The sequence below is a fragment of the Orussus abietinus genome, unplaced genomic scaffold (genome assembly GCF_000612105.2).
Source record: "Orussus abietinus isolate OABI.00-Male unplaced genomic scaffold, Oabi_2.0 scaffold2, whole genome shotgun sequence".
NCBI lineage: Eukaryota > Metazoa > Arthropoda > Insecta > Hymenoptera > Orussidae > Orussus > Orussus abietinus.
The window spans coordinates 3,635,026-3,659,060 of NW_019396012.1; the positions used below are offsets into that span (position 1 = coordinate 3,635,026).

The window sequence follows — 24,035 nt, forward strand, 5'->3', positions numbered from 1 at the left end:
CGCAACGCGGGACAACTCCGAGATTAAAGTTAACGCGCAGAGAATTTCCCGGGACGACGCGTCAAGTATCTCCTTCGAAGAGCGGGGGATCAGGGGGCAACGGCGCCTTCCTTGCATGCCAAAGTACTCGACATAAATCATGCATAAATATTTACCTGACAACGCGGCACCGTCTAATGCGGGGATCCACTTACGATCGATCCGTTATTTCATACTTTTACGACGTCTCGAGCTCGCTCCGGTTACCGGCGAGCTATGCGGCTCTCGATCTTCCCGATTTATTTATGCAAAACGCGCCGCGAAGAAGGCTCCGACTTGGCCCGCCAATCGAGCCGAACGCGCGCCGAGATGCTCCTGTTTATTCAACGTAATGTCCTCGTCTACCGTTCTCGCGATGCTACTTATCGATACGAGACTTCCCCGATCGGTCCGCGGGCGCGAGGGAGTGGGTCCTGGATCCATATAATAGGAAGCGTTTTCTCGACGCCTCGCGGATCGCAAATGGCATCGCGTCGCCGAAGGAACGTCCATTGTTCGCGGCAACTATAAGTACGGAGTCGCAATTACAACGGGAATCGCCCGAATGTAGATCACCCTTAAGTGATTCAGCAACGGGTTAAGAACGTCGTTTCATAAACATGAGCAGGGACCGGCGAATCCTAGACGGGCGTATTTTGATGTCTCTTTGAGCAATTGGCGGGTTTTACCTTGGGTGAACGAAATGTTGAGTCCCTATTCTTTTTTTTTTTTTTTTACGGTTGGCTGACAATTTCCTGCAGCTTTACCGCTAAGGGTGGTTTTGAATTTTTTTTTCTCGCGTCTTCTCGATCTCCGGTTTTGGGCCCTAGGCGAGGTGGCACATCGGGAGGGCGCGTGCGATCGTTATGCTTGGTTTGCCCCGAGAAGGCAGTAAGTCACATTCCGCGGAGATCGGTGGTTTGCTAAGGGAACAAATTCCCCTACGGTTGTCAGCTCCAATCATTGAACGGCATGCTCGAACGAGTTCTGATTACTATGTGCGCATGGCCGGTAAGCGCAAATTGGCGAACCATGACGACCGGCAGCATCGGCGAATGCACTTTGCTTACGGCACCGACGATATCCTCGCCGAATCAAAAATCACCCCGACAGCCGCTTCTCGCGTCGAATTTTTTTATCGAAGCCGGGATGAGAATTTTCACGGTTTCGGATACTTTTTGGCCAACCGGAGATGCGAATTGAAACGTTGTTCGTGTTGCAGATGAAAGGGGCCGGCAAATAGGAAGGCAGGACCGAAGCGGACTCTCTCGCGAACGGTCCCTCGCTGGATGTTGCCGATGTTCCCTGGTATTTTTATTTCTTTGAAAACGCGAAAGCTTGCTGTACATCGAACGGCATCGAGCATGTGGTACTTGCTCATCCTCCACGCCGCATTCGTGCATTCCAGCCCCGCGATTCAACAGCGTCGTCCCTTCGTTAAGGGTGAGTCAATATTTATTCGCTACGGCGACATCGCGTTAATTCATGAAAACCTTCCCGAAGAATTGCATTTTACTTTCCACCCCTGGGACGGCGATTAGTTGTATCAACGTTGGTTAACAAGGTTCGTTATAATCGGCGCGGTCCCCGGTACGCGACGTTTATATCGGTCATGGTTCGTTGTGCCAGGCGGCTGGTAATTGCTACCGTATCGGTTAAGAGGATTAACCGTAATTGCCGTAATCAACGGCACAACAAGTGCCATATAGAAACTGCCGCCTGAAAGCGTACCTTAACTTGATCAAGGACGGAGAGCGTAACTTTAGGCCAAGTTCTCGTCTTGCGACTTACGGGCCGCGTAATGCCCGTTTCATTCACGGTTCTCTAATCCCGGGGGATTGGTGCAGGCAGAAGAAACCTGAGCACGATCTAAGGAGGATCGATGCGAGAATAATGGTGTCTTTTGTCAAGCAACGGGAAAAATGGTCTCTCCGGCCGCCGAGCACGCGTAGAAACTTTCTAATCCGGTAAACGCAATATATTATGGCGTCGTAACAATTACGCGAATGAAGACAAATGGACTCTCTGTCAATGATTCCCGGGAATCGCGGTTCGTGGCTGTCTCGAGGCACTCTTTGAATTTCAAGTACGAGCTTCCGAGAACGATCGCGTGTTCGAGAAAGGCCTCGTTACGTTGTTCGGACGAGAAATATCGCTGCGCGAAGGAAAGCAATGGGCGCAGCATCATTTGTCCGCGTAACGTGTTCTACCAGAAGAAGGGAATTAGTTTGTTCACCGTCAATCTTCGAAGAAATTCGAGAGGCCGAAGTTGCGTAGCTTCCGGGAGAGGGCCTTTTTGAAATTCTGAAATCCAATAAAGGGCGATAAAACTCGAAGGTAAGCGAGGGAAAACTTAGATACAAAAGTTACAACCACGATACGGGAAGCCCTCGCGTCGAAGTCGTGGACGGCGTTTGGCGTCCTGTCGCATGCAAAGCGAGAGGTGCGAAATTAAGCGAGAACGACTTTTGGAAGGGAAATTCAAAAGAAGGAAAAAAGTCGTCGAAAGGTCGCGGGGTCCTGGACGAGCGGAGCGAAGCGTTCAAAGGAGTCGATCAAAGAGGAGCTCCGCGAAAGGGAACCAGTTTTGCAAATCTTCCCAGACGCCACTAATTTAGGATCGTTCTCGGGCACGGTCCTCCCGCGTCACGTTTCGAGTCTTCCCACGATGCTCGGGCTTCCAGTAAATATTTATTCCGAGGGTGGATGCGACGAGAACCGAGGAGAAGACGAGTAAACGCAGCTCGCGAATTCGCTCGTGGCAGGCGTCTGTCTCGGCTGCGTCGGCTGCGTCGACATCGTCGACATCGTCGAAATCGTCGCGGCGAGCCTGCCGATTGGCAATTATCGCGATCGAGGAAATTACCCGCGTGGGGTAGGAGTTGCGTGTTCACGGACGAGAGCGCTCCGGAGCGCAAGGTAAACGCTCGCCGGCAATTTGTCCGCGAATAACCGATCCTCGGATATCCGCGGCCCCCCGGCCGCGGAGTCATTAACTCCGCGGGCGTACGGTAATAAGACGGTATTACCGTCATTTTCCCGGGGCCTGGCCCGATCGCGGTAATTCGGTAATTAATGCGCCGCCACCGCGACGGGGTGGTCCGTCTTCCGAATGACGAGGCTCGTAATAAATAATCACTCTATTACTCGGCGGTACCGTGTAATCGCCGGACGTTCGCTGTTCTTTTTTCCTCGAGTCGAAATGCCTGCCGGAGCGGATCTCGTCGGACGACGAGGGCGGGACGCCGGCCGAGGAGATCCCCGCTCGAGATAGCTGACGGATTTATCACCGATTCCAGTTCCGATCTCTTTTCGGAAGACCGGTCCGCAGCCGCGACTCCTCGGTACGCGGTTATCGAAGCGTCGGATCCCTCTCGGTCGCACACGACGCGACGCGCGCCGGCTCCGAGAGACGAACGGAAAACGCGGGGTCCCTGGTGGTTTCGCTCGCGTTCGTTTAACGCGTTTCCACCTGGGAGTCGTTGGCGTTTAAGCGGTGCCGACATTTATCGACGTCGAGTCGCTCTCAAAACGCGCGTCGGAACATCGGCGACCGAAGTCGGACGCGGCGACCGTCCGGTCGTTTGATCGCGAACCGCCCCGGCAAGATTACCATCCATTTCGGGAACGAGACGGTCGTTCGGAGGTGAAAAACGCGCTCGTTTGCGTAACAAAGATTCGCGCGCCAAAGGAGGACGTTCCTCGGTGTGCCAATTTTCCGGAGGAGCCGCGCTCGTCCTCGCGTGCCCGCTTCGGCGTTTTATCGCGACGATTCCGCGGCCAATAATTTAAGAAGCGTCGCCCACGAGAAGCACGCGACGATACGGTTTAATTCCCTCGTTTCTCCGGGACTTTTCCCTCCGCCTCTCGGCGGAGTCTCGGGTCTCTAAAATAAGGAGACACGCAACGACCCGGCATCCTTGAGGCGCCTAGCGGGTTTGGCGACGCGACGGCCAACCCTTGCCTCCCCATTCATGCGGACCTGTTGAAAAACGCCCGGCCGCATTGTGAATAACTGCGCGGCGTTGCGTGGGCGTGTCGCAATAAATAATGCATACGCATACGCGTGACAGCGGGTGGGTGAGCGTGGCAGCGCGCGCGTGCACACCCGCGTGGGCCCGCTGTCAATGGACCCGAGTCGCTTGTCCTTTTTCGCGCGTCAATGGAGGATGCACCTTCTCCCTGCCGCGCGAGACGGGCCCGTCCTCGCCGGCACCTCGAGATCTTCCGGCGGGCCCGGCGAATCCGGGACGGGTCGACCCAACGACCGCGACGACCCAAGGTTTGGCGGACGAGTCGTTCCGCGCGTTACGCCTCGCCCGGGAACCGGTAATTTGCCGGTAAAAAAGACTTTATCGCCCGCGAATGCAAGAACCGTGCGGCTCCGATGACATTCGATCTCTCGAGTCCTCGGAAATTTGGATCCAACGGCCGACGAGGACATCCGATCCTCCCGGTTCCGAGAGGACATCGGGGATTAAAGTCCATCGGGACACCCGATCTCCTTGATCCTGGGTATCTTGGAATTAACGGTGGAGCCGTCGAGGGTCCGGATCGGACTCGTGTTACCGATCGACCAGCTGTGCCGCGCAGAAATCCGAAATAAAGCCGCAAGCTTGAAAAACGAGCGAGGACCGGTCGAACGAGTCGTCGCCGATCGCCTTCTCAAAATCGACTCCAGAGGCGCCCGCCTCGCGGAACCTCGAAGAATCGGACGCGATAGATTCCGCGGACGTCGACCGACCGATCGTCGCCGCCGGTGAAAACGCGCGTCCGGAGTGCGACTAGACGAGTAAAGTCGCTCTTACTTTCGGTATCGTCGCCGCTTCGCGTCCAGACGGGGACTCAAACCGACGAGACGAGCCAGATATGGCGTTCCGCGCCATCTCGTCCGCCTCCAAATTTGTCGAGTCACCGGTTCCAAAAGAGACGAGCTCGGTATTTTCCATTGGGGCGATTCCTCGATAAATGCAGGCAGAGGAGAGGACCGCGCGACGCGTCCACTACCGTCGAGTCGAATGGAGTCGATCTCTCGCGACGAACCGAATTCTCTGCCGTCCCATCCGGCCACGAATTTACCGCGTCGACGCCGCGGTTCTCGTGGATTTTCCTCGGCGCTCGTTATCGCTCGGATTTCTCGGTTAATTAATGTTTCCACTGCGTCGTTAATTTCGTACCTCCGGCGGGAGTTCGAGCCGCGGTCCAAGACGCCGAAGGATTTCCCACGCGCTTTAAACTCGCGTATTTATTATATTCCGTCGGATCGTTAAGGATAAGCTCTTAACGTCCGCGCATAGTAAGGCGATAAATATTCCTTAAAAATAAAAAATGTCCTTCCCGAACGACGAGGTGTCAGCGTTAAGTCTTACGCATCACCCACCACGTGGGAACGTTTTCGCGCGGTGAGATATGGAGGGACTCTTTCCGCCGGCTCACCTGTCCGCTCGCGGCGAGAACCCCTTCTCGAAAGAAGCTCCTACGCGATCTTCCTCGGATAAGCCGTGATTTAAACCGTTTCTCCAAAAATCGGGCCTTGACCCGAAGCGTCGATCCCAGACTCCGGAGCCGCGTCGAAAGTGGCGTCCCCTCTTCGGCCCTGGAAATTTCGATTCAACGGCGAGTGAGTCCAAACATCCCCTGATTGCGACAAAGACAAGGAAAGCGACGAGGGAACGAAAAACCTCGAGGGCTTTCGAGCGGGTGCGAGACGTGCCATCTCCTCGAGAAGGCTCCGCGTCTCCTTTTTTGCGTGGGCTCGCTCGTTATTACCGATCGACCATGACCCACGCAAAACTTCGTCTTCGGCTTGTCCGCCCCCACACCGGCGAATCGGTCACTCTTACAACTGGGGGTTCCACCCCCGCTAAACGAGGAACAATAGCGGATGTATTTCTCTCCCACCCTCCTCCCCGCCCCGCGGAACCTGGAAGGTCGATTTCTGTCTCGCGATAGAGCCGGAGGATCGACTTTCCGGACCCTCCTGCGCTTCGCCGACTTCTTCCTCTTCCTTCCCTCCTCCGTCAAAAATATTCCCAAGAAAAATAGCGCTCTCGCGGTCGAGGGAAATTTTCCTCCGTTTTCCCGGCCGAGTCCGATCGAGTCGCGATATTCGAGCGAAGTCGATAACGACATTCCGAAACTCCGCCGGAACGACTCGCTTCGCGCCGCTCGGCCGGCACGCCTCTACTCGAGTCGGTCGCGAACGCGGGGGACGGTAAATGGAACGTGTCGAATGAGATGCAAACCAATGAAAATTATTTGAGAAAGACGAGCACGGCACCCACGTGCTCCGCGGACGTCAACGGCCCACGCCTCTCGGCGCTGGCCGGAAACGCGACCGCGACTCCAATTGTCGCGCCTCGGGCCCCCGATCGGCGTCGAGGAATCGAATCGTCGACCCCGAGAGTCGGTTCTTGCGAATTATCGAAACTCTCGTTGAGATTTGAATTTACGACCTTTCCGGACCTGGATACGCCGCGATCTCCGACGAGTCGACGTCGTTAGCCGATTAATCGGGCGGATCGTCAACGATGGACAACGTCGGCGGAATTACCGGGCGGTTTCGATCGCGTGTTCTCACGGAGGGGTGTTCGCCATTGTTTCGCCGTAATCGACGGCGCCAAAGCGCTGTTTTGCCAACACTGTCCCCGGGTTGACAGCGCCGATTAATGGCGCGTCATGACATGGCTCGGTTACGCGCCGTGTCCGACGTCGTCTCGATCGATCTCCCCGCCAAGGAGCGCTCGCGGAGTCTCTCCGGTCGGAAAAGCAAATTTCGCCTCGGTGCGGTCTTGTCCGGAATCGGAACGGAAGGGTCGGCAAGGAAAGGCTCTTATTCGCGGCCCTCGCCGATGGCCACGGCGAGAAGGGAATCGTGAAATTGCGAATTGGCATTGTGCACTGGACAGGGATTAACGCGTCGCTGCTTAGCATTAACGTAACGCCGAGCCGACGTGTAATAAATCGGGCCACTCTGCAACGTCGAGAAATGATTAAAGGCTCCGCCGGAGCGGAGTTTATGATGTACTATTTGTTATTAATTTCCCGCTCGCGCGCGCCGAGTGCCTCGGCACGACGCTTTTCTGAGCTTGGCTGAAAAGGGAACGTTTGTTACTTGAGTTTGACTTCCGCTGTCGCGGTATTTATCCCGTGGCATTTGGTCGATTGAATAACGCGGTTGACCTCTTTTGTGCGGTCCGAACCGTAACCACGTTAAACTATATTTACGACATTATCGAGACGTCATCGAGACACCGCTCGTTCGCGCTGCTTTATTAACCAAGCACCCGGTTCGGTCGCGAGGAGGCTCCTCGCCGTGACGGAAGTCGAGCGAAAAGAGGAATAAAGTCCGTCGGAAGTTGGAATCGTTCGAATCGTCGCACGTCTCGTCTCGAGCCGAAAAGTCGTTCGACCGCGAGGTTCGCCTCGGTCGCACTTGACGTAAGTTTCAGCGAAAGTATTTCTGGCTGTGTACGCAGCGGACACGCGAAGGTATACATATTTCATGCGGATGCGTGATTGCGCGCCGTTGCGTGCCGCATTTGCAAGAAGGTGCGGACAATAATTAAGTTGTACGCGGTGATTAATTGTCCTTTCTGGTCGATACAGGGCTCATTCTTCGCGACGTCGCGTCGGACCCACGGCGGAAAACCGCGCGATACGCGATGAACGTTATTAATAGACTCGAATGAGCGGCGCATAAATCGCGGGGACGTTATTATTGAAAGGAACCGCGGGCGCACCTCGCATCCGGAAATTAACGAGCTACACGCGAAATACCGAGCGGTGGCATCGCTCATCGGTTCGAGCACCTGTCCTCGAGGTGCGAGCTCGAGGGCAGAAATTTCGCTTTCGCAGCGATGCAAGGATTTTTCTCGTCCCGTCGAGGGGAGGTACGTTGCGCCCCGTAATCCCGATTTAAGGATATCTTCCGCTTCCGTTCACGGGGCGATTTGACCGAAAGTTGGCGGAAATCCGCAAACTCGCGAGACGGTTAAGCGTTCCCGACGGTCAGCCTGGAAGACGGCCGTATGCTAATGCGAAATATGCAACCGTATCGCAAAAGGAATAAGATCCCGACAAGGAGTATCGGGCCGGGATGAGTCACTCGGGAAACTGGTTCCAGGGCGAACCACTACGCCGGGTCATTCATGAAATTTCGTCCGGTCGGTCGGGGATACTTGCGGATTCCTCCGCGTGGGAGATCGGTCGGCGAGATTCACGCCGGTTCTCGAAGCACCCGGACTAAATCCGCCGACGTTTGCGTCAACGGAATGCGCGAACTCTCAGAAGTCGAGGAGTGACCGACGTCGGAAGGAGCGGCAGCCGGTGAATTACGCGGAGGCACTCGAGATCTCGTCTTCTCCCATCGCGAGTCGAGCTCTGGTGGAATCAAAGAGAAGAATTATGAATCCAGGGTGGGCGCATAAAAGCCGCGAGAGGGTGCTTTCGAGCTTTTGGAGAGCGCGTCGTCGAGCCGCGCCGAGCAGCGTCTAATTAATAGCCCCCCCGCGCATAAGTCCCGCGTAATTATGTTAAACAACGATACCGCGTATCATCGATTACGTTATAATTGCGAGCAGCGACCACTACCGACGTACACGCCACCGGCCTAACCCACATAGGCCAGCTCCGACGTATAGGAGGTTCGCGTTACCATCTAGGATCCTCCTGCAGTTAACCCTGAGTCGTTCCCGGAGCGAGCTCATTGGTAGATCCGCCATTTTTCCGCGTTTAATGGTAATGGGATAATGGTGATTATACGCCGGAGAGCTGCCCCGTCCCATTCGCTGGTACACGCGTCTTGCGCATCTACCATTACGACCGTATGTCAACCATTAAAGCGCGTAAAGCGAACGCATCGACCATTGTACCCGTTCTCGCGGAAAGGAGCATCGGTTACTTCGGTGGCACCTTCGAGCTCTCTATCCGTCCCTCTCGATTTTCAAACGATCGGAGATAACTCGATTCGCCGTCTACTCCCAAAGAAGCGCCATCGAGGGGCGCCGAAATTCGGGACGCCCATCGGACACGGGTCGCCGCGAGGAATTATACGAGTCCCCTATAACTTGCGTTCAGTGCCTATATCGTGCACGGTTAATGGAAGGGCGGATACTTTACGGCTCTATGGAAATCCCAATTGGAAACCAGTTGTAACTGGCCGAATCGGAATCACGCTTCGATCCGCGAATCTCTGGCAGGGGCTCATAGATCTCGAAACGCTCGTGCACTCCCTCGAGACCCGAATTCGTCCGAGCTCGATTCATCGATGTCCCGTCCGGTCGGATACTCGGAGCCTTCTCGAAAAGTGCGACGGAGGACCTCGTAGCCGATAAATATACTCGAGTATAGGATGGGAAGGTCCCAGGGCGCTCTAATGGGGATCGCGAAGTAACGAGCCCTACCGGTCCCTATCGATCGCTCGACTCCTTATCGCCGATCCGGGAGAAACGGCCCCGGTCGGTAGGAGTAACGAGGAGTGGGGGTAAACGGCGACGGAGCATTCCGGTTAGTCGTGGCAAGATCCAACGTCACCCCCGTGTTCTGAAATCATTACGCGAGAGGTAAACGACCGGTCCGTTGCGGGCTCGGCCGATTATCGGTGGCCCCGGACAATGTTATACGGGATCGGTCGGGGCGTAAAGTATCGGGCAAACGATATTACGCGGATGCCCGGTCGCAAGATTGCAGCTCGAAGAGCGTATACCATCCACCGGGACCGCGACCGAGAGCACTCGTTAAAGCGTCGTCGAGCCGAGTCGAACGAATCCGGCTCGTCGATATCCCGGAAGCGATATCTCGTGCCTAGGTACAGGTAACTCGGTCCCTTAGGTGTTCGCGCCGTTCGTTAGCTGGCTACGCGCGAGTCGAAATCTCCGGCGTCGAGCGACCTCGCCTCTCCCTTTTATTCCGCGGGATGATTTATTGCACCCCGCGATCTTGACAAATCATCCGAAAGCCCAACGCCGGCTCGATTCGTCATAGTCATCGCGATAACTCTAATGAAGTCCACAATAATTTCGTCACGAGAGGCCACGGAAAATCGATGCCCCGAGGTGGCTCCGACGTTCCGCGTCCAGGCGAATCCAGGGAGGCGATTTTTATCATTCTTCCGGTGATTTAGAGATTTCCCCGTTGCGCGAGATCCTTGGGATTTACGTGTTAGACGTGCTCCTGATCAAGGGAATTTCGTGCTCGGCACGACTCGCTCGCTAGTTTCGCGTCAAGGCGCGACAGGTCGGATTTATTAAACGGTCCGAAATTACGCGATTAAGAACGTACTCGCTGACCGGCGAATACATTTATCGGCCGGGCGTCCAGTCGTTTATAATCCGACGCGTGCCGCTAAATAAATCACGTCCCACCGCGATAATTACGAGCGTTTATCCGCGTGGATTACAATCGAAAGGACGCTTGTTTGTTCTCGGGCGAGCATCGATGGAATCGTTGCGAAACCGTGAGCGATGTTCTACAAATACGTCCATTTGTATCCATCCGGAGATTTCGATCGCGAGATCTCGAATCTCGGGACGACGTCGCGATCGTCGATAACGCGACCGAGAACTCCTCGCCGTCCGTTCATCCCGCCCCGCGGCGCTCGACGTCCTCGCTCGCCGTCCCAGCTCGCCGTACTAGCTCGCCAAGGGATTGCGCACTCGAGGGATTTATTCCGCGAAGCAGAAGTCGGCCAGGTGGGTTCCCTTCGGCCAATGTCGGACGGTCGCCGGCACTCGGATAAATCTTAGGTATGCCGATAATTAGCCGGGCATTTATCGTGCGCCCTCCGCCGCTAATTACCGTAATAACATTGTAACCTCCTCCTCGGGCGAAATCGACGTATCTCCCGGAGGAGGCGCTGGCGCGTACGCTCGGAATCCCCGCAATTAAAATAATTGCCGCGGTAATTAGCACTTTATAAAGCATTGCCCTCAGCGGCAGGGCGAGTATCGATCTCTCGGCGGGAGCCGGTCGCTCCCCGTTGACGCGGCAGGACGCGCATAAAACGCCGGCCGGCCCGATACCGGCACTTAACGAGTGCGCTAATTGAATGGCGGACACCGCCGGTCGGCCTTACGCGCTATCGTAATTCACCGCGAGGCCGGAGACACTAAATCAAGGGAAAATTAGTATGCCCATTGTGGACCGAGCTCTCGCCCGTTCCCGGACCTCCTTCGATGGCCTTTCGGCGCGTTCCAGAGGGCTCGGCATGAATATGCACCGAGTACCGGGAACGGGAACGCGAACGGGAACGCGAACGAGAACGAGAACATTTCTCCGTATCGAAAAGGACGCGGACGAGCTCGCTTCGAAATCGGCACGTGGGACGGCCCGGCGAAATCCCGGTTCCTTCTCGGTCCCGTCCGAAACGGCGAATCGCAGCATTATTAGGAGACGTTATTAACGGGCACCGCCTCGGTTTAAGGTCGCGCCATCCATTTATCTCGGCCGCATAGCTTGTGCGCGAACTATACGTACGGTTAAAGGCGCCATTGTGGTAGGCACGTCCTGTTACCGCAACATCCTGCACCGGAATTACCGCGCGAAGGTGGCCGAACGCGTTTCGATCGGCGCCCCGAGACGTTCATCGTCCCGGCGTCGAGACGCCCCGCTTTGTGAACGAAATCGCGGTCCCCGGGTCGACGCGCGTTCCTCCCCTGACCCTGAGCGAATCTTTTGATGCGTTTTAGGGCTGTACACGTCGCCGAACTATCCTCACCGCCACGAGGTGGTGGTGCCGCGGAAGGTGACGCCGGAGGGCGACCTTATGTCCCACAACGTGACCCACCACCACGACCACGACGGCTCGGAAGTCCATTACAGGCTGACGGTGGCCGGGACCGAGTACCATCTCCAGCTGGAAGCGGTCGATGACTTTATCGGGCCGCGATTGGTGGTCGAGAGACGGAAACGCGACATTCACGTTCGCGGCCCTGCGAAGAGTCGCTCCAGCCGATGCCATTACCGGGGCTTCGTCAAGGATCATCCCAATTCGCGGGTCGCTCTTTCAGCCTGCAACGGTCTGGTGAGTGTTGCGTCCTCGACGCCCCAAAGTACCCGCACTCGAATGCGAAACAATGCCGGATCGCGTTTTTCGCGCTTCGCGGCCTCCTTTCGCGAGGCGGAATCGACGATTCGCCGTAGCGAGGCCATTCGCGTCGACTCGCGTCGCTTCCGGGTGCTCCGTATTAACTTTCCAATGGGCACGCTAACGAAGAATTAACTAACCGAAAGGGAGAGACTCGGAACGTCGATGCCGCATGGCATATAAGGCCGTACTTCACCGACTCGCATCCCTGCGCATTTCGCGGTAGGCGGAATTTCGTCCAACCCTTCTCTCGGAGACGTCGCGATCTCCGGCGAGATCTTTAACTCCCGAGTTCCCGCGGACGTAAAATCGCCCGAACGTTTCGCGGGAGATGAAAGGAAAAAAATGAACGGCGGGCCCAGGGAAGAGGGGCGGGCATGCATCGGCGCAATTTGCTCGCAGCTTCCAGATAATGATTTAATTTGCCACGGCTTGGCAGATTTATGGCGGCGCACCTAGTCGCGAGCGCATGCACTCGCGTACACGCACGGGAGTGTACGCGCTCGCCCGCGTATTTATGGTACGGCAGCATCGCGTTGGGTGTCCCATCGAGCGGTACCGGCCGTCCGCTACGTTTGCCTTATGGACGCCCGGCTCTCACGCAATGCCAAGTAATTGCTCAATTTTCTCCGCGAAACTCGCGGAACTTGCATATCCTCCGGGGTAATTGATCCTTTCCTCCCACGTGAGCCAACCTCTGCTCTCGCGACTCGCCCCTCCGCCGTCTACCCGCTTCGGGCTCCGTTGAGCCGATTCCGAACTCGGCCGGCGCGAAAGTGGGTCGGGATGCGGCGACTTCGTTTTCGACCGACTCGGAGAACTCGACTTAAACGCGATTACGTCGAACTCGAGGAGCGTACGCCACGCGCGTCTCTGCCAGTCAGCGCGGAAAAAGCTAAATTGCTCGGATGAATTATTTGTTTGTCTTGTCGCGGATCGGCGGAGACGAGGACGACCTCGCCCGGCAAAAAGTCATCCGAGGAGCTGAATATTTATTCCTCGCTTCGACCGTCGCGCGTCCGCGACGAGTTCGAGGTCGCTCCAAGAGGTCGGCGAAGCTTAATTCGGTGCAACGAGTAACCGGTAAATTCTCCTCTAACTGATTTAAGGTCCGGTCCGCCGGTATCCGCGGAAGGACGTTTCCGAGGCAGCTCGTCCGATAAATCAGTGGTCGGTGGAACGGAGTCGCGGTTACTTTGCTTTAACGGACATCGTTTGCGCCGAGAAAAATGGGATTCGAAGACCCACCGGACAGTCATGGAAGTTTGTGCGGCGAAGCGTGGGGGATTTCGTTCCGTAATTGAAATTTCCTTGCTCGTAACGGCGCTGCCGACCGATCCATCGCGAATCGTTTTCCGACGTTCGAGCGGAGCCGAAACGTTCGCGAACCGGCTCACCACCGACCGACGACGCTTTCGCGATACGACGGACAAGAATTTTCGTCGCTTCGACCTGAACGTGCCGGGCTCGAAATGCTTAAAACGGCGAAATCACCGTTTATTTGCGGAATGCCGATAACGCTTGCCGAACTTCCGAAACTCATTTCGGTCGCCTACGGGTAATTAAAAGTCAAGGGAACTGCGGCAAATTCCGCCAATTAATCGATTCGCTAAAACAATCTTTGGCGGTGATTCGCGTTATTCGAGGAGCATTATCGGGGGAGGGCTCCGCAAACGAAGGTGCTAATCGCTTGGAGTGGCTTTGCGCAGCGGTTGCATGTACTTTGGAGAACGGTGGAGGTGCAGTTGCACCGATAGGCACACAATGCAGGTTCCATAATGTCGCCGGTTGCCGGATAATCCCCTAGGGGAATTACCGGGAAAAGGGAGGAGGCGAAACGGTTATTCGCAAGCTGGCTGCGTTACCTGTTTCCGCGTTAAGAAAATTCAGCGAAAAAATATACTTTAAGAGCGCGGCCCCCGTGGTTCGGGCCAACTACCGCCGCTATCTGAAATTTCTCGCTACGCAAAGCCGAGTGGAGGCGCCAGTTCCCTCCAAATCGAACCGGCTGGACGGTCGTTTCGGAGGCGACCGAAGGGGAGACCTCACGCGAAGTCGGCGCTATCGGTAGAGGATCGAGGATGCGCCAGTTGGACGCGTCTATTAATTCTTAAGAACGATCGCTGAAGCGGGATACCTCGCGAGTCATGGCGGCAGCGAAATGCACCGCAGCCATACGTCTTCTCGCGTGATTCATCTTAACGAACACCTTCGAGTAAGGTCTTAATTTCCCTCCGTCACGATCCTCGGTCCTACGTAACGCGAAGTAGCCGCATACTTTCCCCGACCGAGAACATTTCGAACTCGCGGAAGCGCCCGTACTCGAAACCTTTCTCCCTAATTGCGGACGCGCGGATACTCGAAGACCTTCGAAAAATTATAATCCTCCCACGAACCCGTCTTTCGAGAGTTCCGAGGCACTCCGACAGGTCGGGAGAGAAATCGGACGAGTTCGCAAGAAACGTCGGGGCGATCGTCAAAAGATTGAGACGTCGAAGATGGCTCTCGACGTTTACGAGCTCCCGATCGCTCTTTTATATTCTTCCTCGGGACGCGATTCCGCGGCGATCGGCGACGCCGAGGCATCGCGTTCTTCCGGAGACGTCCGAATCTCGTTAGAGATCCGCTTAAAGGACCGCTCGAAGCTCGTTTGGCTAGTTCTCGGAGTCCCGTCGGTCGGTGCGCTCTTAACTGGCCGATTTTACGGCGCGATCGTCGACTACGTTTTTGCGGGCCGACTTGGGGCATCGCGCGAGGAAAACGCACCGAGGAGCTGGTAGCGATAGTTATGCACCGCCCACGCGGGAGGTCCGCGCGACCATTCCTAATGACGGCATAAATCACCGGCTACCCAGGAAGCATTTATCATCATCGAGAGTCCGGCCTCGCGTGACTTCGACTTTCGTCCGCAAGGAGCGTCTCGACGGCCCGGCCCGAAAAAACGACGCTCGGATCCCGACTCGAGATCGCTCGTCTCCCGCGATTGCGCCTCTCGTTGAAGGTATAACTCGAAAGTAGGGAAAGGTCGCATCTTTGTCGCGTCGCGACTCGTACGCAATCCCGAAGCGGCCGCGGTCGCATCGGCGACATGTATAATGCATCGAGGGTTTCTTTTGCTCGAGTTCTACCGCGCGAAATTGGCAAAATAAGAAAGCAACGAGGCTTCGGTTTCCTTCGAAGGTGAATTTTGATTAGGCCGACCGGTCACGGGCCGAAATCGATTGCATCGGTGTCGCGCGTGATCGATCCGCGGTTCCTCTCGCTCGACGTCGAATCTCGAGCCATCCCCTCGCGCCCACGCGCCGCGTCACCGGTGCCGCCAAAGACCGACTCGAAACGCTCATTAGCATAATTAAGGTTACCATTATTTATCGGGATGTTGATCGCGGCGCCGATCGAGGCGTAACCCTGCCGAGTTGAATCTCGCGGTAAGCGCCCTCGCGCGGACGCCTCCGAGCCGTCTTCCTCTCCGGTTTTCTCTTGGCGCCCGCGCGTGCCCTCTCCGCGAACGTTTGTCACAGCCGTGCCGCCCTGCGACGCGATAAATTATTCTTCCGAGCTTCCGCTTCGTTATTAACCGACTACCTTGGACGCGTCCATTGGAGGCGCCGGCGCCCTTTGAAATTCGACCGCGGAGAAAATCGTGGCGCTCGTTGCGAGATTCGAGACGAAAGCCCAGCTCGAGGACGGTCCGACGCGCCCGACCGAGGTGGGTCGACCAATGGTCGAGTTCTTCCTCCGATTAGGCGATATTATAAAATTTCGCGGTATACGGTTATTACAGGGCCTACGTCACGCGATCGGCCAGCAGTGATAATGGAACTGATTATGTTCTCAATTAACTTTTCAATTAAATCCCGCTGCCAAAGTGCCGTGACGGCGTAATTACCTCCGCACGGTCGGGCGCAGTTTCTGCTGGTTTCTTTAGGAAATAAAACGTCGGAAAAGAAACGAGATTATAGAGCCAATGGGAAAGAGAGCTCGGTCGCGTTTTAATCGAATCCCGCGGCGTAATTCGTGCACTCTGACTTTTTCGCGAGAGTCCGCCGCGAGGAGCGGCGCAATTACGAATCCGCCGTTTATATCCCGAATCGTTAATCGCCGTCGCGTTCGCCGAGTCGACCCGCCGGTCGAAAAGGGACCGCGGCGCGATCTCGGAGAAACGTCCTTCTCGAAACCGCGGAACCGCTCTCTCGCGCCGCCGTCGAGTTGCGACATTTCAATCAGCGCGAAAATCTTTAACGCTGAATATGCTAATGCGTCGCGACCGATGCGTATCGTCGGCCGAGCCAAAGGCGCATAGTGAACGCAACGCATGAAACATGGGCGTTAACTAGTCGCAGTTAAGACCGCCCATCCCACTCCACGTAGGCCGCGATAATCGCGCACAATGATAATTTATTCGTGGTCGGTCGCGGGAGACGGGCGTATCACCTATAAGAATAACGAGAGTCCGCCGACCATTAACCGAGTCCGACCGGCGGAGACCATCCGCCTCGAGTTTTGCTCCCGGCCGGACTCCGCGTTACGCCGTTTCCCTCGCGAAGCGATCGGCGACCGACGGGGCTAATGTCTCGTTGTCACGGAGGAAGAGCTTTCGGTGATCGCCCCTTGACTACCCTCCGACGCGACCCCGGAGCCGACGATAAGGACCGCGGACGACTCGCGTTTCCCCGACGTTTCGAGTCACGTGCATCTTCCCATCGTCCGGGGCACTCGTGCGAAATCGAACCACGAGCCTGCGCGACACGGATGGAGAAAAAAATTGGCGCCGGGGTCAAAATCGATATCGCTCCCGGAATCGACTTTTCCGCCGGCGGGAAATTTATTTGCCCAACGGGCGGCGCGCGCTCGGGTCGGGTCGAATGGCGGTCGTTGTCGCGGCATCCGGTTTCGATCCGCAACGTGCCAAGGCGCAACAGACACCGATATAGGCGATTGAACTCTTTTATCTCGGTTGCGGTCACCTCTTCGAGCATTCGTCATTCTCCTTGTCGCAAGGGCCCTCGAAAGAATTCCTGCTCGCCATTGTATCGCGGCGCGCAATCGCCGTCGATCTCGCGCCTTCCCCGAGACGATCGGGCCACGATAGCCTCTGGAAACGACGACGTTAGAACGTATTTTATCCCTGGCATTTGCCATGGAAGAATTTCTCTCGCGGTTTCTTAGCCGCGTTCCGACCCGAACGCTGGAACCGACGACCCCGTCCGCGTCGGCGGCATTGGCGCGCTCGGGCCGGGAGCCCCCGGACAAAGGACCTCGGTCTCGGAAGGACGACTCCTCGTCGTCGGGCGTCGCTTCTAGGTGTTCGCGGACGGAAATAGCTCGTCCTTAGGCCGGTAGCGACGCAGCCTCTGGGCGGTCGACGGATCGCGCGAATGATCGAAGTTTATGGGCCCGCCGGGAAAAAGGAGCAAAATCGTCCCCGGCGGGTCCGCCGGGGCAAGCTGAGTCAGTCCTTCCTTTTACTCGGGACCTTCGGCGAAGCCTCGCTCCTCGGCGGCGCCATGATTTTTCACGGTCGACGCTAAAGGCGGCCGGTCGAAATAGCGAGTGCCACCGAGTCGTGCCCCGCTATTTTTAACCCTTTGTTTCCAGAACGGCGCGAGCGACTCGGCATGCCGGACGGCGTCCCGGAGCGTCTCCGATTCCGGCATTTTTCCTCGGGGCGGTCGTTCCCAGAGGATATCGATGATAAATCCGTCTGGGCGGCGCGCGACCGCGGGCTCGAACACGGGCCGGGTAATCCGAGAGCGCGGTTTTGTGTTTCAGGCGGGCGTTCTCCAGGGGGACCACGGGGAGTTCTGGCTGGAACCGGTCGCCGGGACGGCCGCGGCGGCCGCGGCGGCCGCCGCCGGCCTACCGGACGGTCGCCCGCACCTTCTCTTCCGGCGCGAGGCCGCCGTCGAGGTTGGCGCCGCTCGCAGGCGCAGGCGAAAAAGGAAGAAGAAGCACGAGAAGAACTGCGGCACCCGCGGTGAGACCCCTACGCGCCGAGACCGAGATCGGGATCTCGGCCCTCCCCTTTCGGCGAGGAGTCGGTCGGTTCCCCCTAAGAGCTCCGGCAGGAGCAGGAGGAAGCGAATCGTCCGATGACTTCCGTGCCGGCGTCGGTGCCGCGGTGGGGAAGGTTGCCGAATATTAATCGACGCCCGCCCGCCGGTAATGGGAGGTGCACCGCGGCCGGAGAACGGGTTAAAAAGAGGCGACGTATCGGTCGAATCCTATTATTAGAGACAATGAATATCGTTCGGCAGGTTGCCGCGTTTCCTGGCACGTCGGGGCGATCGATCATCGCGGGCAAATAAAATATTAATTGCAGGCTTGCCCTCCGCCAATCTGCATAAATCAGTGGAGGTGGGCCGAAGGAACGTCCATTAGTGCAATTTCTAGTTAACGATTAGTGGCGAACGCGAAACACGTAAAACAAGTCGACGGAACTTAAAAGCCGAACCTTCTCTGCCGGCGGCGCGCTCGATTAATATAAGCCAACGTTAAATACCTCGTTATAACTCGCGTTCGTTACGAAGATTTAGTGCAAACCGCCTCGTCGTGCCCCCCGTCGAAACGTCGACCAGCTCCCGAAACGTTGCAATTTTCGACCAGACCCCGCTTCTCGATCCGATCGGCGGAAACGACGATCGATTTTTCGAGCTCCCGTTTTTACCGCGTGACGACTGCCGCCGCAATTAGGCGCATAGCGTATCTCCCATTTTACGAATGTTTTCGACTTCACGGTAGAAAATTGAAATCCAATACCGAGGTTAGAGATTTACCGCAGACTGCGGTTTCTATTTTAAATCATCCGCAGTTTCCGAACAATACTTGTTGCCGAAACGGCAATATCGTCGTGCATGGGAATCGCTTTCGATTATACGCGATCGAGTCGGCATGTTCCCATTAACGACGAGACGATCAGCCGTCCGGGACCGGGCTCGAGAAAAAGTCTTAAAAAGCGAAGCTCCGTTGCCACCGTTTCGCGTTCGTTAATTTTAATCGGCGGCTTGACTCGATATCGTTGTCATCCAGCTCAGCCATGTTTGCAAAACCACCCGTCGTGGTGCGCGCCGTAAACTATCGGTAAGCCGCAAAAATTGCGACCCGAGTTTAATTATCCCACCGTTGATGCGGTGCATTCCGGATACGGTATTACGAGGTTGCAGTCTAACGTAACGTTCCGAAGGGCGGTTACGTCCCGTTTAACAGAGCCAAAATTAGTTTGACATCGATCCGTAACAGACGCTGTAATTTAATTAACACAGAATGCACGGAATATTTGAAATTAACGCTGGCAATGGCCCTACGGGCACGCGAGAGAAATTCGTTTCGGTGATGGAAATCCAAACCGCCGATGTAATCGTGCAACGCTCCGCACCGACTTCATTTTCGTCGGACATTTCCGACGTGGGGATTATGCGCCAATTTCGTTTCCCAACGTCAACGTAATTCTCATTTAAAGAAATTTCCACGTGCCGTTATTTCGTTCGCGTCTGCTTCCAGAGCCTCGGCGGTTGACGGAAACGCACTTGGAGTGGCAAACGCAGCCCGGTCTCGTGCAAGTGCAAGGCCGTGGACGGAGGAAACATCCGGCAAAGAAATGGCAGAGAGCAAAGAGATCCATCAGCAGACCGAGGCATGTGGAAGCGCTCGTCGTTGCGGACACCACGATGATGGCCTTCCATCAAGACGGCGACGTGGAGACGTATCTGCTGACGATCATGAACATGGTCTCGTCCCTGTACCTCGACCCCACCATCGGCAACTTTATCAACGTCGTCGTCGTGAGGATCATCCTGATGGAAGAGGACGAAGCCGAGGTAGAGTAGTCAACATCGTACCGGTTCGAGATGCATCGGACGTCTTCGAATACGGATCAAACTTAATTGAAATAAACCGAAAATGGCATTGCTCGCCATTGGGACTCGTTCCAGCAAGGACTCAACGTCACCGTCAACGCGGATAAAACGCTCTACAATTTCTGCAAGTGGCAGCAAAAGTTGAATCAGGGCGACGACTCGCACCCGAATCATCACGATGTCGCAATTTTGGTAACAAGGGAAGATATATGTTCAAGGGCCAATACTCCTTGCAGCACCCTAGGTGTGGCACACGTGGCCGGGATGTGTCAACCGGATCGCAGTTGCAGCGTCAACGAAGACAATGGGATTACTTTGGCTCACACGATTACGCACGAATTAGGCCACAAGTAAGCACGACTTTCGCGCGCGTTTTAACTTCGGGTTTTCTCGCGATCTAACCTTTCAGCTCAGCAGCGTATTGTCCTTTCGCTAGCTTTGGCATGTATCACGACACGGAGAAAATAGGATGCAGTAAACGGGACGGCGACACTCTGCACGTTATGACTCCAACCTTTGAAGTGGATACGGTAGGAGTTGCTTGGTCCCGATGCTCCAGAAGGGACATCACCAACTTTTTAGAGTACGTCGAGCGAAGCACCTCGTATCGCGATCGTTCGTTGACTCCGTAGTTTGCCTTGCGATTAATTTCTCGGTTCATTGGTTAGTCAAGGAAAGGGCGACTGTCTCGAGGACGAGCCAGCGGACAACGATTACTCCTACCCCGATCTGCCTCCTGGGGCGATGTACAATGCGGAGCATCAGTGCAGACTTCAGTTTGGGGTCAGAGAAGCTTCGGTGTGCTCTCCGTTGGAGGAGGTGACCGAGACGTCGATCATTTTCGCGACGCGCTAAACGGGCTTTACAGGATTATCGTTTTCTAGATTTGTTCGAAACTTTGGTGCATCGTGGATGGGTCCTGCACCACGATGCTGCATCCCGCTGCCCCTGGAACTCATTGCGGCAAGCACATGGCAAGTGGTATTCTTTTTTTCTTCTTTCAAAAATACCCTAGACCGATAATTACGCGTAAGGTGCTAAAGACGATCGCTCGTTCAGTGGTGCCAAAATCAAGAATGCGTCCCGATTGCCGATCGACCGAGTCAGATCGACGGCGGCTGGGGCGAATGGGGAAACTGGAGCGAGTGTTCCAGGACCTGCGGTGCAGGAGTTTCGATCATGGAAAGGAAGTGCGATCATCCGGAGCCGGCTCACGGTGGGCAATTCTGCATCGGCGAGAGACGTCGTTACAAGATCTGCAACACCGATCCGTGTCCGGATGGCGTTCCGAGTTTCAGAAGCGTCCAGTGTAGCAGCTACAACGGAAAGGAATACAAGAGGAAGAATTATACCTGGCTGCCGTATTTCGACCAAAGTAACACCCGCCGTGCTCCTTTTTCCTAAAGCAGATTTACCAAATTCTCTGGGTGTCTCTAAGTAATTAATACCGATCCCCTGAACGATTCTTCAGCGGAGCCTTGCGAGCTGTACTGCACGGATTCGGAAGAGCGAGTTATCGTTCCATGGGGCGAGGCTGCTCTCGACGGAACGCCCTGCAACGTTGGGACCAGAGATATGTGCATCGCCGGAATATGCAGAGTAAAATATCGGCCTCCCCTAAAATATCGGCGATATCGCCGGCCTAGCCTGTATCTCAAAAAATTTCAGAAAGTCGGCTGCGACTGGACGGTCGACTCGGACGCGACGGAGGATCGCTGCGGAATATGCCACGGCGACGGGACTCAATGCGAGACCACTTCTGGGCTGTACGACAAGAACGAGGGCCCGGGATATCAAGAGGTGGTCGTGATACCCATGGGCTCTCGAAACATCAAGATCGAGGAAGTGGGCAACAGCAAGAATTACATAGGCATCGGGGTGCCGGGATCGAACAAGTACTTCCTGAATGGAAAACGGTGCGTAGGTGCCTGCAAATATTAGTTCTCGCGACGGGACGTTCGTTCCTTCCCAAACCCGTCGGATCGAAAAGGAAAAAATATCGCCGCTTAACGCACGGTTTCCCTCGGACAGGCAGATTACCTTAGCAGGAGAGTACGAAGTCGCGGGAACCCCTGCATTGTACGAACGAGACAGGGACAAGGAGAAAGTCCGGATACCCGGACCTATCAAGGAGGACATCGTCGTTTACGTAAGCACAGGATTAACGAGATCGGTGGATTCGTTCTTCCCTTAAATGTAATTAATGGGGCCAAACGTAAGGGAAGCGTTAAGTTCGTTAGCGATGTGGAGCAAGTGACCGCGAATGCATTATCGGATACGGTCCATCGTTCGTTGCGGGAATTTCCCTCAAAAAGCGTTCCTCCGCCGCTTCCCTTCGATGCAATTTACTCTTCAACGAATAACTTTCTCGCGTGATCGTAGTTGATCTACAGGGGCCATTACCGTAACTTCGGCTTGCGGTACGAGTACACCGTTCCGAAAAAAGAGCCCGACCGAGCCCCGGAATACTCCTGGGTGTTCTCGGATTGGTCCCTGTGTACCGTCACGTGCGGCGGCGGGACGCAGACGGCCCGTCCTCTCTGTCACGAGACGAAGAGCGGAGTGGTCGAGGACCAATTCTGCGAAGATTCGAAGAAACCAGAATCCAACATCCGAGAATGTAACCAAAACCCGTGTCCCGCTAGGTAAAGCCCAAATTTCACCCGACCTAGTCCGGCAACCCGTTGAACCGTCGACTCGATTTCGCAGGTGGTGGGTCGGCCCGTGGCAGATGTGCCCGGTAACCTGCGGAGAGGGTGTCCTGCGCAAGCGGTCGGTCATGTGCGTCTCTTCCGGGAAAGGTCCCGAAAAGTCCGACTTGGCGCTACCCGATCGCGACTGCGACAGGGACGCGCGACCCGAAGAGTTCGGGCCTTGTCCGGATCTGCCGGCCTGTGGCCCGTCCACGGGGGCGCCCCTCTTCGTCTACGGAGGCAGTAAATACGCCTCGTTCTACAACATCAGCTCCAACGACCACGACGGCATCACGATCGTTAACGGCTTGACCCCCGAGGAGCCGGAGATCCTGCAATTCGACAACGTGGTCGATGGGAACCCGGGCAATTCCATGTACGACACGAAGTCCAAGTGGATGGTCTCCAAGTGGGGCTATTGCTTGGACGGAAAGAGGAGCAGGAAGGTGTCCTGCCCCATCTCGGGGGATTGCGACCCCGAGAACAAGCCACCGGCCACCGAAGACTGCCGCGGTGGAAAATGGATATCCGGTAAGCTCCGCTCGGCGAGCGAGAGAAAAGGTGGACGGATGCCCGAGTGGCCCTGCGAGTCCTTCGTTAAAAACAAAGAAAAATCTGGAGACGAGTCGAGCGCGGTCCGATAACCGCGAAACGTTTTCCAGGGAAATGGGGATCCTGCAACGCCACCTGCGTTTCCAAGTCGGGAGTGAAACGCCGAGAGGTCCTCTGCAGAAGCAGGGCGACCAATCTGTCGTCCGATGATTGCAATCCCGAGAGGAGGCCGCTGGACACGAGGCGCTGCCACTTCCGGAAGCCCTGTACCGAGGAGAGACACGGTAAAGCGTCCTTAGCCAAAGAAACGAACCGCTAATGACCCGGTTAATTAGTCCATGGGAAATATTCCGGTAAGAGAACTCGGTCTAGTTTTAAGGTGCTTTACTCGGGAGTTTCCTTCGTATTTCAGACTGCCAGGACATTATGGTACCCGTGTCGATGTGCTCGACGTACAGGCGCATGTGCGACGTGTCGTCGATCGTACGAGAGAAATGCTGCGCGACGTGTACGAAGAAGATGCGACACGTCCGACACAATTGGCGTCATCCAGCGGAAAACTGATTCGCGGAACCATTAAGTTGTCGTCGAGGATTTTCTCGACGTCGCCGAAAACTCGGATGGAAGATGCTCCGTTGGAAAAGTATCATCCGATTCTTTCGAGAGCCTCCGAGTAGACTTCGTCGGGTGGTTGCTCCCGATGTAATTTATCGCGTCTTCGGGGCGCAGGAGAAGAATGCGATCGCTTTCCTTTCTCCCATTCATCGTAGTATCGTTAATATTCAAACGGTTCATCCGAACTTTGAAAACTCTCCGATGGACTAAAGTTGG

At 55.8% G+C, this 24,035-nt stretch overlaps 1 protein-coding gene across 1 annotated transcript; it reads left to right on the plus strand.

The window, feature by feature from the left end:
* Positions 1 to 499: 499 nt before the first annotated feature.
* Positions 500 to 23,771, plus strand: LOC105700564 (A disintegrin and metalloproteinase with thrombospondin motifs 7). Its single transcript, XM_012426519.1, has 17 exons — positions 500 to 549; positions 1,241 to 1,461; positions 11,706 to 12,040; positions 17,876 to 18,080; positions 19,604 to 19,920; positions 20,035 to 20,309; positions 20,396 to 20,542; positions 20,628 to 20,778; positions 20,844 to 20,933; positions 21,019 to 21,334; positions 21,431 to 21,558; positions 21,628 to 21,875; positions 21,991 to 22,108; positions 22,342 to 22,604; positions 22,669 to 23,183; positions 23,315 to 23,488; positions 23,617 to 23,771. Exons 2-17 carry the CDS (start codon positions 1,308 to 1,310, stop codon positions 23,766 to 23,768), a joined length of 3,588 nt encoding a protein of 1,195 aa, XP_012281942.2. The 5' UTR covers positions 500 to 549; positions 1,241 to 1,307; the 3' UTR covers positions 23,769 to 23,771.
* The last annotated feature ends 264 nt before the right edge of the window (positions 23,772 to 24,035 follow it).

Bases quoted from the DNA above. Each gene is read 5' to 3' on its own strand.
- LOC105700564 (XM_012426519.1), top strand. From the start codon at position 1,308: ATGTTGCCGATGTTCCCTGGTATTTTTATTTCTTTGAAAACGCGAAAG. The intron at 18,081-19,603 runs GTGAGACCCCTA...GTCTGCTTCCAG, and splicing joins GAAGAACTGCGGCACCCGCG to AGCCTCGGCGGTTGACGGAA. The intron at 20,934-21,018 runs GCAAGTGGTATT...TCGCTCGTTCAG, and splicing joins CTCATTGCGGCAAGCACATG to TGGTGCCAAAATCAAGAATG.